The sequence below is a fragment of the Bos grunniens genome, chromosome 26, assembly GCF_055505025.1.
Source record: "Bos grunniens cultivar Pamir isolate PY7600 chromosome 26, Bosgru_T2T1.0, whole genome shotgun sequence".
Classification (NCBI taxonomy): Eukaryota; Metazoa; Chordata; class Mammalia; order Artiodactyla; family Bovidae; genus Bos; species Bos grunniens.
The window spans coordinates 20,806,626-20,821,954 of NC_141190.1; the positions used below are offsets into that span (position 1 = coordinate 20,806,626).

At 40.3% G+C, this 15,329-nt stretch overlaps 1 protein-coding gene across 4 annotated transcripts in view; it reads right to left on the reverse strand.

Annotated features, from left to right (window-relative positions):
- The window catches only part of COX15 (cytochrome c oxidase assembly factor COX15), a 46,921-nt gene that overhangs the window by 24,508 nt on the left and 7,084 nt on the right, over positions 1–15,329 (reverse strand). For 3 of the 4 annotated variants that reach the window (XR_015155169.1, XM_086377204.1, XM_086377205.1), the window contains exons 5-8: positions 12,693–12,860; positions 10,421–10,502; positions 8,555–8,709; positions 6,816–6,929 (exon numbers count right to left, since the gene is read on the reverse strand). Coding sequence is in view for 3 of the 4 variants with exons in the window: in XM_086377204.1 (XP_086233330.1) it covers positions 6,816–6,929; positions 8,555–8,709; positions 10,421–10,502; positions 12,693–12,860 (519 nt within the window). In the remaining variant the exon portion in view is untranslated. Of the gene's footprint in view, positions 1–3,122; positions 5,760–6,815; positions 6,930–8,554; positions 8,710–10,420; positions 10,503–12,692; positions 12,861–15,329 lie in introns of those variants that run through there. The other variant, XM_086377203.1, reaches the window with a different exon arrangement.

Here is a 15,329-nt window from a genome sequence, read left to right on the forward strand (position 1 = left end):
TGCACCAACTTAATACCATCTCTACTTCAGCTCCTTGAATTGATTTTCCTTGGTCTAGGAAATTTTAATCACTTTCCACCAACGTTCTATTTATTCTTCCAATATTATCCAAAGTATTCTGCCTCTGTCCTCCTTAGCCCAAGTGCTTTCTTTGACTTCAAAGGCCTTGTTGTTCAGTTGCTAAGTCATGTCTGACTCTTTGCGACCCCACGGACTGTGGCACACTAGGCTCCTCTGTCCTCCACTATCTCCCCAGTTTGCTCAAATTCATGACCAAAGGCTTTAGGCAATGATTATCAAAATGTGGTTGACTGAGTCTGCCATGCACTTGCTAAGCTAGTCATTTTAGGCATTAACATTTATTATCATGTCCATATTTATATTTTTGAGGTACAGTAACTTCTCACTGCTTATGGATTCTAGCCCTGGCTTTGTCATTATGTAGCTCAGGAACCCCAGGCAAGCCACCTGCCCTCTCTGGTTTGTTTTTCATCTATGACTATGATTGGAGGCCAGTTCCAAAGGGAGAACAGTTGGCATAAGGAACTAAAGGCAGAGAAGTGATAGAGTACTTTCAGGACGAGGGCTGTGGCCCTTGGTTTAGAAGACCAGGCTGCCCAGAAGAATCAGTGGTCAGGTCATCTCTTACTTTACTCATAACCCATGAAATAAAGGTTGGTGGGAATGGAGTTTCCAAAAGCAATCACAGTCAGAGAATGAGCTTTTTTAAATTGAAACTTAAGATTTGTTAACCCCAGTGGTTTTATGGATGATGAAACTGACACTCAGAATGTAGTAATACGTGCAAATGAAATGCTCATTGATAGAATCTTCTTGCAAGACTGTGTTTCAACAGAATATATATAATATAGCTGACTGCAGCTAATCATGCTCAGTCTTTATAATTGTTTCTGATATTCATTTGTGGTTGCTCACATTTAGGAATAAAATATGAAATACTTTGTCAGAAATAGTATCAGGTTTTCAGTACATCCATTCTGGCTTCTTTAGTTAATATATCCAAGCAACTCGTGTTATGGTTTTACCATCTGTTATTTAAGGTATAAATGTTTATTAGAACTACTTTAAGGAACTTGGTTGTATTTATGGGGCAGTTCCTAGACTCCCTTACCCAGTGTGCCATTTCTTTTTGCTGTTTTTAAACTTCTTTCAAACCAATTCAGAACTAGTGTCTAATTTTCCTTTTTCTGTGGTATGCAATGAAACTTCAATTGGAATTAAGAATTAAGGTAGAAGTAGTAGCAGATGTTTCAAATTCTCCCAAACTAGTCTCTGCTGCTGCTGCTGCTAAGTCGCTTCAGTCGTGTCCGACTCTGCGACCCCATAGACGGCAGCCCACCAGGCTCCCCCGTCCCTGGGATTCTCCAGGCAAGAACATTGGAGTGAGTTGCCATTTCCTTCTCCAAAGCATGAAGGTTATGCTAATTTCATAGTCCTGCACTAGAGCCATATGGTCAATCAAACTTGCAAGGATTTGTTGGTATTACAAAAAATATTTGTTAAAAAGACTTAAAATATCTGCATGGACTTCATTTATATTAGTCCATTAGTATATATTACTAATGTAATACTAGTATATATATACTAATATTTATGTTTCATTCCCCCTCTAATATTTCACTATTTCTCATTATTATTATTAGAGGGACAAAGGAGGAATACATTTGTTGACTTTCTCTGCAAGTCTGAGCAATAATATCGTTTAATTGGAAAACTGAATCATTATTAGAGGGACAGAGGAGGAATACATTTGTTGACTTTCTCTGCAAGTCTGAGCAATAATATTGTTTAATTTGGAAAACTGAATCATTACCCATACTACAAGGGCTTTCTACATTTAAAATGTATTCAATCATTGCTTGCCATTTTTATGACGACCAAAGTGGAAAAAAAAATTTGAGAGTCCCAGGATGAGTATAGCCATGCATGCACGATGACTTCAGGCAAGCCAAGGCTCTCCTTTTTAAGTAGTGCAGCCACTCATAGGTCTTCTGGCAGCTGATCACTCCTCTCCACTTCTTCAGGTAAGGCAGCCCTGAGACTTTCTGAAGCAGCCCCTCCTACAGAGCACCTGCCAGTTGAGCCTGTTAGAACTGCTGGTGGTGAAGGCTCTGCCCCCTAATTAGCTTCGTAAAAGTCTTTCTCTGCAGGCAAGAATCGCAACCACTTTGATTTCTGGAATTTGTTGTTGTGTTTGAAATTTTTATTCTATAATCCCCCTTTAGCTGAAGCCTTTAAGTATACACCTTGTCTCCTCCATGAAATCTGCCTTGAGCATGAGATCCTGCAGTGCTGAAAGGCATCTTTTTATTACGACCTCAATGAAAAACTCCCTTCTTGCTTTCAAAAACCAAAGGCTGCCTGTATGGCATTACTTTGGGTGGGTGGGGGGTTGCTTAGTTTGTATGTTTTTCTAACACTTAACATTAAATAATAGTTTTGCTGAACAGTTATTGAAACTCTGATACTGTTAAGTCAGTGTTGAAAAGAATACACAATACATATTAGAGAGGGGTGCGTTGTCCCTTATGCAAGGACATGGGTATATATGTTATATATACCAGTATACAACCCACCATCATGCCAGGACCATAAGAACTGCTGCAGATAAACTGGTTATCCTACTATTGTGATCATCAGTGTTGGTCTTTGCAGCAAGCATCACTTTTTGTTGTTGTAAGTTGTTGTTGGACTCTTGCAAACCTCATGGCCTGTAGCCTGCCAGACTCTCCTGTCCATGGGATTTCCCAGGCAAGAATCCTGGAGTGAGTTACCATTTCCTTCTCCAGGGGAGCTTCCTGACCCAGGGATTGAACCCAAGTCTCCTGCATTGGCAGGCAGATTCTTTACCACTGAGCCATCAGGGAAGCCCAGCATCACTTTAGGCAGTGGCTAATAATAACCCTTGCCATAATGGACAGCATTTGTCTAAGTTAAACAAAAGATATTCTGCATTAATTAAGAAAGCGAGGGATTTTAATTTCCTTTGGTATTTTAAAACCAACTGACAGAATTGTTGGCTTTTGAAAATATTAAAGGAAATGCATTTCATCTTCTGGGTATGATGACTTAATTTGAAAGCAGTGTCTGGGACATCAGTCTGTAATCATCCATTTTCCATTTATTCATACAATATTTGGTGGTATGTGTCTGGTGCTGGGAATAATGCAAACAAAATAATTCAGATAATATCCACTCACCAGGAGCTTAGAGATGGGCATTAACAAAGTTATATCACTAAATGCAATCAGATCTGTTTTTCCAAACTTACTCATCTTTAATAAAAAAAAAATGAAGTAAAACATCTGCAACTTGAAATTATTTAATTCATTTCATGCTTTTTTTTTGGCGGGGCGGGGAGGGAACAATAGCATCATTAGCATATGGTTGAGCTGGATCAGACTGCCCTCTCCAGACTCAATTATTAACTAAGAACAACCTTAATTTGGGGATCAGGAGATGATAGTTTGGGAACCTGCCCAGTGACTGCAGCTGTCTTTCTTTAGAGAATTCTATCTGGAAGAGGTGATACCCCGCTGGCGCACTAACCAGTATCAACACAGTGGATAAATGAGATAGGGTGAGGTGGAAATTTGGAGGGAATGGGAATAAGCTGCTCAGAACTTTCTAACGTAAGTAGGCTACTAGGGCTACTAGTGGTTCCCAAACTTGTCAGCACATCAGAATCACCCAAGGAATTTGCTAATTATGGCTTTCAGAGATTGTGAATTAACTGATCATTGCTAAGGCTAGGGTCAGGATTCTGAAAGATTCTAATGTGAGAGAAGCTGGGAACCACTTCTGGGAACAGCAAAAGCTGTTTCCTGGCCAGGATTTTTATTAACAAAAAAATCAAAGACAAACTGCTACTTCTATTTTGTTAAGAACCACTTGAGGATGATACACTGTTGGTCACACTGAAACCCAGAGGATACTGGAGTTGAAAGGGAACTGTGATCATTAGTCTAGCAGCTGTACAGGGGCACATCTTAACGTCATTTATGGCTCCCAGATCTGTTTAGCCTGCATAATGTTCTAAAAAACTTGAGACCATTCACATAAAAATCTGGATGTTTGGTTTGTCTGAAAAGTCAGATCTCACAACTGGACCCGCAGAGCAGCAACAGGTTAGCACTCAGCAGAGGTTTAGCCCCTTGACGGGCACCTGCTCTCTGGTTCACCTGTTTGCACCAGCCTGCCCTAGCAGGCATCTGATTTGGTCCAGGTGGCTCCTACCTTCTACAAAACTAAAAACTAACTTTCTGCAACTTTTACCCACTGCTCCCAGCTCTGCAGCACAAAGAAAGCTCATTCCTTCTGCAAGAAGGGGCTTCAACTTGTCAAGGGCAGGATTCTTGCTGTCTCTCTAAATGTTCTCCAGCCGAATACTCCTAGTTCTTTCAAGTATTCCTGGTATGAAACGGGTTCTGGACTCCTTGCTGTCCTGGTTCCTGCCTCTTGATACGTACATGCTGGTGAGTGTCCTTAAAACATGCAGTACCCAGAATACAATGCAGCACTTGCAGTGTGGTGTTCTGACTATGGCTGTGACACTTCTATTCATAGAATCTTAAACAACACTAGTTTTTACCAGTGTCATCTCATGGTTGGTTCATACTGAGCCTGTGTCCAACTGAAGTCCCTCAGTATTTTTTTAGATGAAGACGATAAGAAGCTAGTTTTCTCTATCCTAAACTTACGTAACCTATTTAAATGAAGATGTTACATTTATGACTGGTTTAATTTCATCTTGATGATGTCACTCTGGAGCTGTTTTGTGATTGTCATCTATTGTATCAGCAATGTTGGGTTGCTCCATCCTCAAATATGGTCTTTGTGATGCCTTCATCCAAACTGCTGATTTAAAAATGTTGAATAATAAGACAGAGCCCTGTGAAATATCAACAGAGGCCAAAATCACACCAATTCATTAGTCAGTACTTTGTTTAAATAACCAAAGAGATGTCCAGGTACTATACCATCAAGACTGTATTTTTCTTATCCATAAGGCTCTCAGGAAACCCTTTCAGGAATTGATTTATACTATTCTCCATTTGTCTCATGTAGTGATGATTAACAGCCCTATCACAAGAGAAACTAGTTAGTGCTTTCCCCTGTTTTGAAAATCAAGACACTGGAAGAAAACAGCTATTTCTTGCTGAAGGCTATCTGACGTTAGGGTATGCCAATCCATCCATTTGAATCTCTACCTGATGGAAGTACAGTTGAGATTGTAAGAATTTCTACTCAGGCAGAATCCAGAACTCAGGTCAAGGAAACAGATTATGCATGTAGAACCAACAGCTTGTCAACATTTGAGAAAACTGACACACAACCTGTTAAGAAGCAAATGACAGAAAATTCTTTCTCTACATTAAATCTGATTTTCAACAGATTTAAAAAGGAACCTTAAGCATAACCACACTTAATGACTTGCTTGATCCAGTAGATTGTCCCCAAAACAGGCAAAGAATTTAAATAACTTGACCAACTTGGAAACCACCCAGTATACCAAGGTCCTCCTCTTAGAAAAGCTCAAATTCTTGTGCTTTCTGATGATCTCTCAAAAGCACAGTTTCAGTCCTAGGAAGCTGATCCTCTGAGAATTATTTTGGGACTCTTCGGAGTTCATTCATGAGCCAAAGGGCAACACTGAGCAGAGCCAGGGAGCCCGACTGGTGAGTGGCAGCCAAAGGAGTTGGGACATACATCAGCAGAGTACTAATGCCCAAGCCCACCTGTCACAAAGAAAAGCAAGGAGGAAACACACACTCAGAACTGAAGTGACTGGCATGGATAACCAGACACAAACCCTCCACACTTTCCCCTCAGAAATTCAAAGAATATATTTTAAAATTTCACAAGGAAATAGACTTACAACAAAAGAAATTCAAATTAGATAAAACTAAAATTCCTCTAATTATCCTTCATCTAGCCCTGTTCTCTTCCCCAAAGGTAGCCACTGTTACCAGTTTCCCACACTTGTATTTTTATATACATGTTTAAAGAAAAACCTAACAGCTTTTAAAAAGTAGATTGCTCTGTCATTTGCTTTTTTTTTTCATGTAACAATGTATGTCTTGAGATCTTATTATTTTAAACTGTACAGTATTCCACAGTATGGCTATATCATAGATGTTTATTTAAGTACTTTCTAATTTTTCACTTATCACAGTAATTCCATAATGAATTTCCTGGGAACAGCTCTTTGTGCATTAGAGTATCTCCAGGGCAGGCAAAAATAAGCCAATGTGGTTGATCAAAGGACTAAACATTTTAACACTTCAAAAAATATTGCCAGATGCCCTCAAAAAAAAGCTATAACAAAGCATGCTCTCACCAAGAACATACAAATGTATGTTTTCCTATACCCATGCCAATATCTGATTTTTTTTTCATTTTTTTCCAATCTGACAGGTACAAAATGGCACACAGTGCTTTAATTTGTTCCTCTCTGATCATGAGTGATGCTAAAGAGTTTTTCATATTTACTGGCCATTCATCATTTCTCTTTTGAGAATTGTGTCTTAATATCCTTTATTTATTTTATTTTCTGGTTGTTCATCTTTTTGTCTATTATAAATATTTTCTCCTAGCCTGTCACCTTTCTTTTTTTTTTTTTTATATTTTTTAAATTTTATTTTATTTTTAAACTTTACATAATTGTATTAATTTTGCCAAATATCAAAATGAATCTGCCACAGGTATACATGTGTTCCCCATCCTGAACTGTCACCTTTCTTTTTAAATTTTGTTCTGGGGATACCTTCAGAATCAAAAGAAGTGGTTTATACCTGTGTATATGCCAAAGCCAGCAGAGTGGTGGCTGCTATCTTGGTCCTTCGAGGAAGGGGAATTCTTCGGGAGAGGAAGTAGAGTACTGTAACGGCAGTAACTGAAGCGATGCCCTGTAGGGTAGAAAGAGTCTCATCAGGTGCCAAAAAGAATGTCCTACCCCCTGGTTTCTGCTCACCTTACAGCTAATTCCCCCAGATCCACTGAGTAACTACTAAACACTTTCCCCTCCCAGGCAGAGAACCACCTAGTGACTCAAGCTCTTCCCTGCTCCTCTTCTGCTCGCCACTTCAGTACAATGGAGGCGTGGCTCCACTTAAAGTTTCTGCACTTTATACACACTGACTGTCTCTCAGCAATCTTACCCACCTTCCAATGCAGGTGTCTGCCCGGTGTGGCCCTCAGGTTTTAAATTACTCTTTGCATCAATTCAGTTCAGTTGCTCAGTCGTGTCGGAATCTCTGCGACCCCATGAACCACAGCACACCAGGCCTCCCTGTCCATCACCAATTCCCGGAGTTTACCCAAACTCATGTCCATTGAGTCGGTGATGCCATCCAACCATCTCATCCTCTTATTTATCCCTAATTTTATCTCTACTCTAATCCTGTATTGTTAAAACAAGGCTGATCCCAGCACATGAGAGTTACTATTTTCCTGGGCTATGAGTAGAGGAGGTGGTGATTCTTCCAGCTAGTGTTAAAAAGATCTAAAGTTTCCTTTTCATTTCCACTTTAGAAAGAGAGTCTGGAGCTGGCAGTAGGATTTCCGACCTTCCATGATATTGAGGAAAATGTTTTCTATCATTTTCGATACCAATTTCACATCTTTTTCTCTTCACAGCCATCCAATTTCAACCAGACTTTACTTATTCCAAAATGCTGTGTGGCAGTGGGGACTGACCCCGCACAAGGTAACCTGCCTTAGCCCCAGCATTCCCTCTGGATATGAGGCCCCTGGGCCCCTCTCTCTGGGTGCCCTACTGTTATCTCACGCTCAACGTACCTCAATCTGATGACATCCTCTGTCCCTAGCTCAACACTCATTTCAATAGTCCCATTCCTGCTGGTGTGCTTTAAACATGCCACAGAAGAAACTCTAGGATCGCCTTTGATCTTTCTTCACTTCTGTTCCTGCAGCCAGTCTTCTAATCACAACAACCTCTTTCGGATTCATCTTCTCAAGTCTGGGTCCTACCATGAAGCCCTGAGCCTTGTCACTCTCACAGCCTCACTACAATAGCACCACTGCTTCTCCCAGGTCTCCCTGCCACTAACCTTTCCCTGGGCTCTGATTTACCATGCTCAGGCCACCAAGCAATCTTAACATGACTCACAGTAGGTCCTTAATAAATATTAGCTTAAATAAGATGAGTATTTATGATGCTCTTAGCTCCTTGGGGTCTTGGTGCAGTCCTGATGGCTATGTGTTCAGCAACCACTGTCTTTACACTCTCTTCTCTACTTAGCCTCATTTCTGCTAAAATGACTCTTCTCTACATGTGCAGGATTGAGGAGAATTAACTTTAAAAAGCTGGCAGTATCCTGCAAAAAAGAATTTGGCTAGAGGCATGTGGATAGTTAAGACAAAAACATCACATCAGAAAACTGGTACTAAAATTCTTCTAAAAAGAATTCTAGTACCCACTCTACCATCTCAATGTTGCTAGCAGTGCTTCAGACACCCAGAGCCTGTGAGAGGCTCCTTATGTGTAGTAGCCAGTAACCGCCAGACTTACCAGAACCCGGTGATCAAACTGCACCATGGTGGGATTCTCGAAAACATTCCTCAGGAGAGGGGAGAAGGTAAAGAGATCCTCTGGGATCCAAGATTCTCCCATCTTGGGGAAGGAGTTGTAAACAAGTCCAGCATCCAGCCCTGCCACAAAAGCCCCTGGGTTCCAATAAATAATATTTATTAAAATGAGAGAAAGAAGAGATCAAATACTAGTTCTGACATGAAAGTGAAAGTTCCCTTTGTGACCCCATGGACTGTAGCCCACCAGGCTCCTCTGTCCATGGAATTCTGCAGGCAGGAATACTGGAATAGGTAACCATTCCCTTCTCCACGGGATCTTCCTAACCTAGGGACTAAACCCGGGTTTCAATCTGCACTGTAGGCAGATTCTTTACCCTCTGAGCCACCAGGGAAGTTCCGACATAGAAAATGTTTATGATCTCAGAGTTAGACAAAAGGAATAGTCAGAGAATAGAAAGATCTACAGCAGGGGTTCTCAAACCCTGCTGTATTCACCATGGAATACACCATGGAAACTTAAAAAAAAAAACTTGCATCCTCACCTACTTCCACCCCAAGATTCTGGCATGCCTCCCCTAGAGGGTGGATGAGAAGCTCTAGAGAGAGGAATATTTGGAAAAGTTCTTTTACTGACTGTGATATGCATTCTCCTTACTGCCTCGCTTCCCTACCGCCAACTGATCTATTCTGGAACAGTTAATTTATTCTTTCACGTCAAGTTTCCACTTAAATGTCACTTTATCAAAGAGATCTCTCCAATAATCCTCTATAAGATAGCACTCCCCAACCCTACGTCTATCCCCTTATCTTGCTTTATTTTCTTTGCAGCACTCAACATCATCTGGCATGTTATGGGTTTTATTTATCTGTCTTCCCCAAGTGCTCAAAAAAATCTTATAAACTAAACCCTGGATAAACACACAAAGAATTTAATGGATAACTGATCCATTATTTATGATCACAGAAGATTCAGGTATGTTAAATCATATTCCTTATTTTTCTAAATTGCATTTATAAAGTCAAAATTCATGTTCTTCCATCAAAAAAAGGGGGAGGGAGATTTGGGTGGGATCACTGGTTTGATGGTTTTATTTAGAGCTGTGCTGCCCAATCAAACTTTCTGCAATGATGGAAATGTTCTGTATCTGTCATCCATCCAGTCAACAGCTGCAAGCCACCCATTGTGGTTACTGAGCACTTGAAATGTGGCTACTGTGACTGAGAAACTAAATTTTATTTGCTTTTAATTAACTTAAGCTTCAATAGTCACATGAAGCTAGTGATTATTGTACAGGGCAGGTCTAGAGTAAGAAAGGTAGAGCTGTGATTTAAAGAATGAAAGAAATCTGTTTTAGTCTCTTTGCCCCAATAAACTCTTCACCTAAAGGCCGTCTTTGAGGGCAGGCTTTTGTCTGACCTATCTTGGTATAATGTAATAACAATAATGTTTATATGATAACAACAGCTAACACTTACATAGCCTTTGCTACATGTGAGGTGCTAAATACTTCACATATTATTACTTAAACTATTATCATCTTCCCCATTTTATAGATGAGGTCACTGAGGCCCAGACAGGTTACACAGCTTGTCCAAGGTCATATAGTTTATAGAAGGTAAAGCCAGGATTTGAACCTAGAGTTTGGATCCAAGTACATGTTCAATATTTTTGTTCAACTAACTGAAAAGCAGGATTTGGGGAAGGAAGGATTAGAAGACAAGAGGGTAAAGATGGTGGGTATGAGAGAGGCAGGTGTGAGAAGGAGATATAAAGATGCAGGAGGAAAGCATTAAGCAAGAGATCCCACCTGAAGATAAGTTAGGCCACCTTTGCTAAGAGTCCTACCTGAGAGAGCCGTAAGGAACACCAGGCCTGCAGTTCCGTGAGCAAGCCGTCTCAACCGCAGGAGCTGACGCGTCTCAGTCAACTAAATGAGAAAATTGCCAGAGACACTGACTGCAGGAATTAGGAAAGGCAGCAAGATCTTCAAGGACCAACTCCAGGGACAATCTGAGGCCAGATCTTCTCTGACTCCTAGACTAGGTTAAGCACTCCCAGAAGACATTCTACTTTATCTAAATTTTATTAAATGTATACATTTACTATTTGTCTTCCCTGCTACCTTGTAAGTTTTGTGAAGACAGGAACTGCCATTTCACTTGCTTACTACAGTAATCCTAGCCCAGTAGACGGCATATAGGTATTCAATATACATCTGTTCAGGAATGGAATGATTTGCATTGTTCAGGGAAAGCCATTTCACCATGGTTAAAATGCTGTGGCTTAAGGTAAAGAACTGGATTTTCATGTCATGTGTAATATTTAGTGTTTAGCAAATATAATCAGAATCAAAACTGTAGAGAGAGTAGAGTAGAGTAGAGATTCTTGCAGTTAGTGTTTTGGGTAAATTGTTTTTATTCTACTGTAGCCAGCTTGTGATAATAATCAGTAAATCAACAAATATTTAGCAAGAACTTTATATACAGGCAAAATGAGCACACATAAGCATAAAGGAAAGATACAAAGGAAAGCCAGAGTGTTGCCCTCAAACGATTTACAATCTAGTATGTGAGGAGTTAGGTACCATGACTAAGATTTCATAGGACAGTGTATCAGCACTGGCCATTAGAATTTTCTGTGATAATAGAAAAGTTCTATTATCCGTGCTGTCATTATGTGGCTATGGAGGATCTAAAAAGCGGCTAGAGCAAGTGAAAAAAATTTTTAAGTTAATTTTATTTAAAGTTTAAGTAGATAACAAGTTTGTTTATACCAAGTTATATTTACTTAATTTTAATTAGAATTTAAATAGCAATAGTGGCTAGGAGCTATTGTGCTGGACAGCACAGTTCTATATGGTTGACTATCATCTCAAATCCTTTCTGTAATTAGTGGAATATAAATAAACAAAAAGAGAAGAACAATTAATAATTAAAAAGTCATTGGTAACCTTTAAGAGTACCATTCAGTTAGGAGTACTTAGGAGACTATACTAAGTACTGTACACTTGATATGTGCAAGTGTAGGAGTCAATGTGTAGACGGATATGGATGGGGAAGCCGGATGACAAGAAGTGGAAAAAAAGAATGGGTTGTTAGGATGTACAGCTATAGATGTAGATTAGTTTTATAAGTCTGGCTTTGAAAGTAAGAATAGGAACTAGTCAGATGTCAATCACCTACTATACCAATGTTTCAACCCCATCTGGCTTCCCTGTGGGATGAGTGCCTAGTCAACAACTCCTATTCTTACTGGGATCCAGATCACTGGCTCCAGGTACCTACGAGATGATTCTACTTAAAAGTCCTACTATCAACCTAAACCTCACTCCATGAACAGGTTATTCAGGCCAACCATGACTTTGACACCTAAAATAATACGCATTTTAAAATGTATTTCCTTTTAATCAGCATACAAAGAAAATACTTTTAGGTGAGATCACTATGGTTTAGTATATTGTCAGATCTGCTGAACGGTAGGGTCCCCATGGAAAGAATAAACAACTTAACATGGCCTTTGTAGGCCACTAAGGTCCACCAGCAACTCTCATTCTGGCCTTCCTCACCTCTCCACCATCATCCCACTGGGAATCACAGTCAAGTGGTCAACTTCCAGTCCCCTATAATGAAAAGGACATCTTTTTTGGATGTTAGTTCTAGAAGGTCTTATAGGCCTTCACAGAACTGTTCAACTTCAGCTTCTTCAACATGACTGGTGGGGACACAGACTTGGATTACTGTGATAGTGAATGGTTTGCCTTGGAACAGAGATCATTCTGTCATTGCTGGTATTCATTCCTTCTTTTACTAAAACTCATGTTTTCATCTTTTTCTTGATTGGCAATGCTGACAAAATATTTGGTTCCTATACTAATTATCCTTTGAATAAGCCACTCCTGCTCCAAAGCATAAGTGCAGGTTTTACTTTGCCATCCTGAAGCTATCCAGAGTCTCAGAGTTCACTGTTTCTCTAAACTTTGGTTATATCCAGCTTCTAGTAAACTGATCGATGTTGCTAAGGGAATGTATGCGTTTTGACATGGAACTTTCATGTAGGACCAGAATTTCCATCTCGGACCCTGTCCACATGTGTGGTAAACAATACAGACTGACTTTACCTTGTGCTGAGGAAGCAGCAAGGAGAGCGAGGTCCATAAGCTGGCACAGTAGAGCACAAGGGCTGATCCCAGATGGGCAGCAAGGCGGTACTGACTGACTCGAGGGATGTCATGGGAATCTGGTTTTTCTTCTAATCCACTTTTTACCATATACCATCCCAACAGGCCCTACAATCACAAAGAAAAAGGGTAAACAAAACAAGATTGAAGCTGTCTATACAACTTGACTCCCTGAGAAAATGAGTATCCTCTGACCCCTCCTTTCCATATGCTGCCACATCCCTAGGAACCCAGGAATTGAGACCTACCCAATTTCCACATACAGCACCATAAATACTTAACCACTGTTTAGATTAACATTTTATTGGAGTAGAAGCCTATAGTCAAAGCTGTGGTTTTTCCAGTAGTCAGGTATGGATGTGAGAGTTGGACCATAAAGAAGCTGAGAGCCGAAGAATTGATGCTTTTGAAGTGTGGTGTTGGAGAAGACTCTAGAGAGTCCCTTGGACTCAAGAAGACCAAACCAGTCAATCCTAAAGGAAATCAGTCCTGAATATTCATTGGAAGGACTGATGCTGAAGCTGAACCTCCAATACTTTGGACACCTGATGTGAAGAATTCACTGGTAAAGATCCTGACACTGGGAAAGACTGAAGGCAGGAGGAGAAGGGACGACAGAAGATGAGATGGTTGGATGGCATCACCAACTCAGTGGACACGAGTTAGAGCAAGTTCTGGGAGTTGGTGATGGACAGGAAAGCTTGGCGTGCTGTAGTCCATGGGGTCACAAACAGTCAGACACGACTGAGTGAATTTAATTGAACTGAAGTAGAGCCAAATATGATGGCTACTCCATTTCTTCTAAGGAACTGTTGCCCACAGTAGTAGATATAATGGTCATCTGAGTTAAATTCACCTATTCCAGTCCATTTTAGTTCATTGATGCCTAAAAAGTTGACATTCACTCTTGCCATCATAGTCAACAAGAGTCTGAAATGCAGTACTTGGATGCAATCTCAAAAACAACAGAATGATCTGTTCATTTCCAAGGCAAACCATTCAATATCACAGTAATCCAAGTCTATGTTCCCACCAGTAATGTTGAAGAAGCTGAAGCTGAAGGGTTCTATGAAGACCTACAAGACCTTCTAGAACTAACACCCCAAAAAGATGTCCTTTTCATTATAGGGGACTGGAATGCAAAAGTAGGAAGTCAAGAAACACCTGGAATGACAGGCAAATTTGGCCTTGGAGAACAGAATGAAGCCAGGCAAAGGCTAATAGAGTTTTGCCAACAGAAAGCACTGGTCATAGCAAACACCCTCTTCCAACAACACAAAAGAAGACGCTACACATGGACATCACCAGATGGTCAATACCGAATCAGACTGATTATATTCTTTGCAGCCAAAGATGGAGAAGCTCTATACAGTCAGCAAAAACAAGACCGGAACCTGACTGTGGCTCAGTTCACAAACTCATTACCAAATTCAGACTGAAAATGAAGAAACGAGGGAAAATCACTAGACCATTCAGGTATGACCTAAATTAAATCCCTTACGATTATACAGTGGAAGTGACAAATAGATTCAAGGGATTAGATCTGATAGAGTGCCTGAAGAACTATGGATGGAGGTTTGTGACACTGTACAGGAGGCAGGGCTCAAGACCATCCCCCAAAAAAAGAAATGCAAAAAGGCAAAATGGCTGTCTGAGGAGGCCTTACAAATAGCTGTGAAAAGAAGAGAAATGAAAGGCAAAGGAGAAAAGGAAAGATATAAGCATCTGAATGCGAAGTTCCAAAGAATAGCAAGGAGAGATAAGAAAGCCTTCCTCAGCGATCAATGTGAAGAAATAGAGGAAAACAATAGAATAGGAAAGACTAGAGATCTCGTCAAGAAAATCAGAGATAGCAAAGGAACATTTCATGCAAAGATGGGCACAATAAAGGACAGAAATGGTATGGACCTAACAGAGGCAGAAGATATTAAGATGAGGTGCAAGAATACAGAGAAGAGCTATACAAGAAAGATCTTCACGACCCAGATAATCACGATGGTATGATCACTCACCTAGAGCCAGACATTCTGGAATGCGAAGTCAAGTGGGCCTCAGGAAGCATCACTATGAACAAAGCTAGTGGAGGTGATGGAATTCCAGTTGAGCTATTTCAAATCCTAAAAGATGATGCTGTGAAAGTGCTGCACTCAATAGGCCAGCAAATTTGGAAAACTCAGCAGTGGTCACAGGACTGGAAAAGGTCAGTTTTCATTCCAATCCCAAAGAAAGGCAATGCTAAAGAATGCTTAAACTACCACACAATTGCACGCATCTCACATGCTAGTAAAGTAATGCTCAAAATTCTCCAAGCCCGGCTGCAACAGTACGTGAACCATGAACTTCCAGATGTTTAAGCTGGATTTAGAAAAGGCAGAGGAACCAGAGATCAAATTGCCAAAATCCACTGGATCACTGAAAGAGCAAGAGAGCTCCAGAAAAACATCTACTTCTGCGTTATTGACTATGCCAAAGCCTTTGACTGTGTGGATCACAACAAACTGGAAAATTCTGAAAGAAATGGGAATACCAGACCACCTGACCTGCCTCTTGAGAAATCTGTATGTTGGTCAGCAAGCA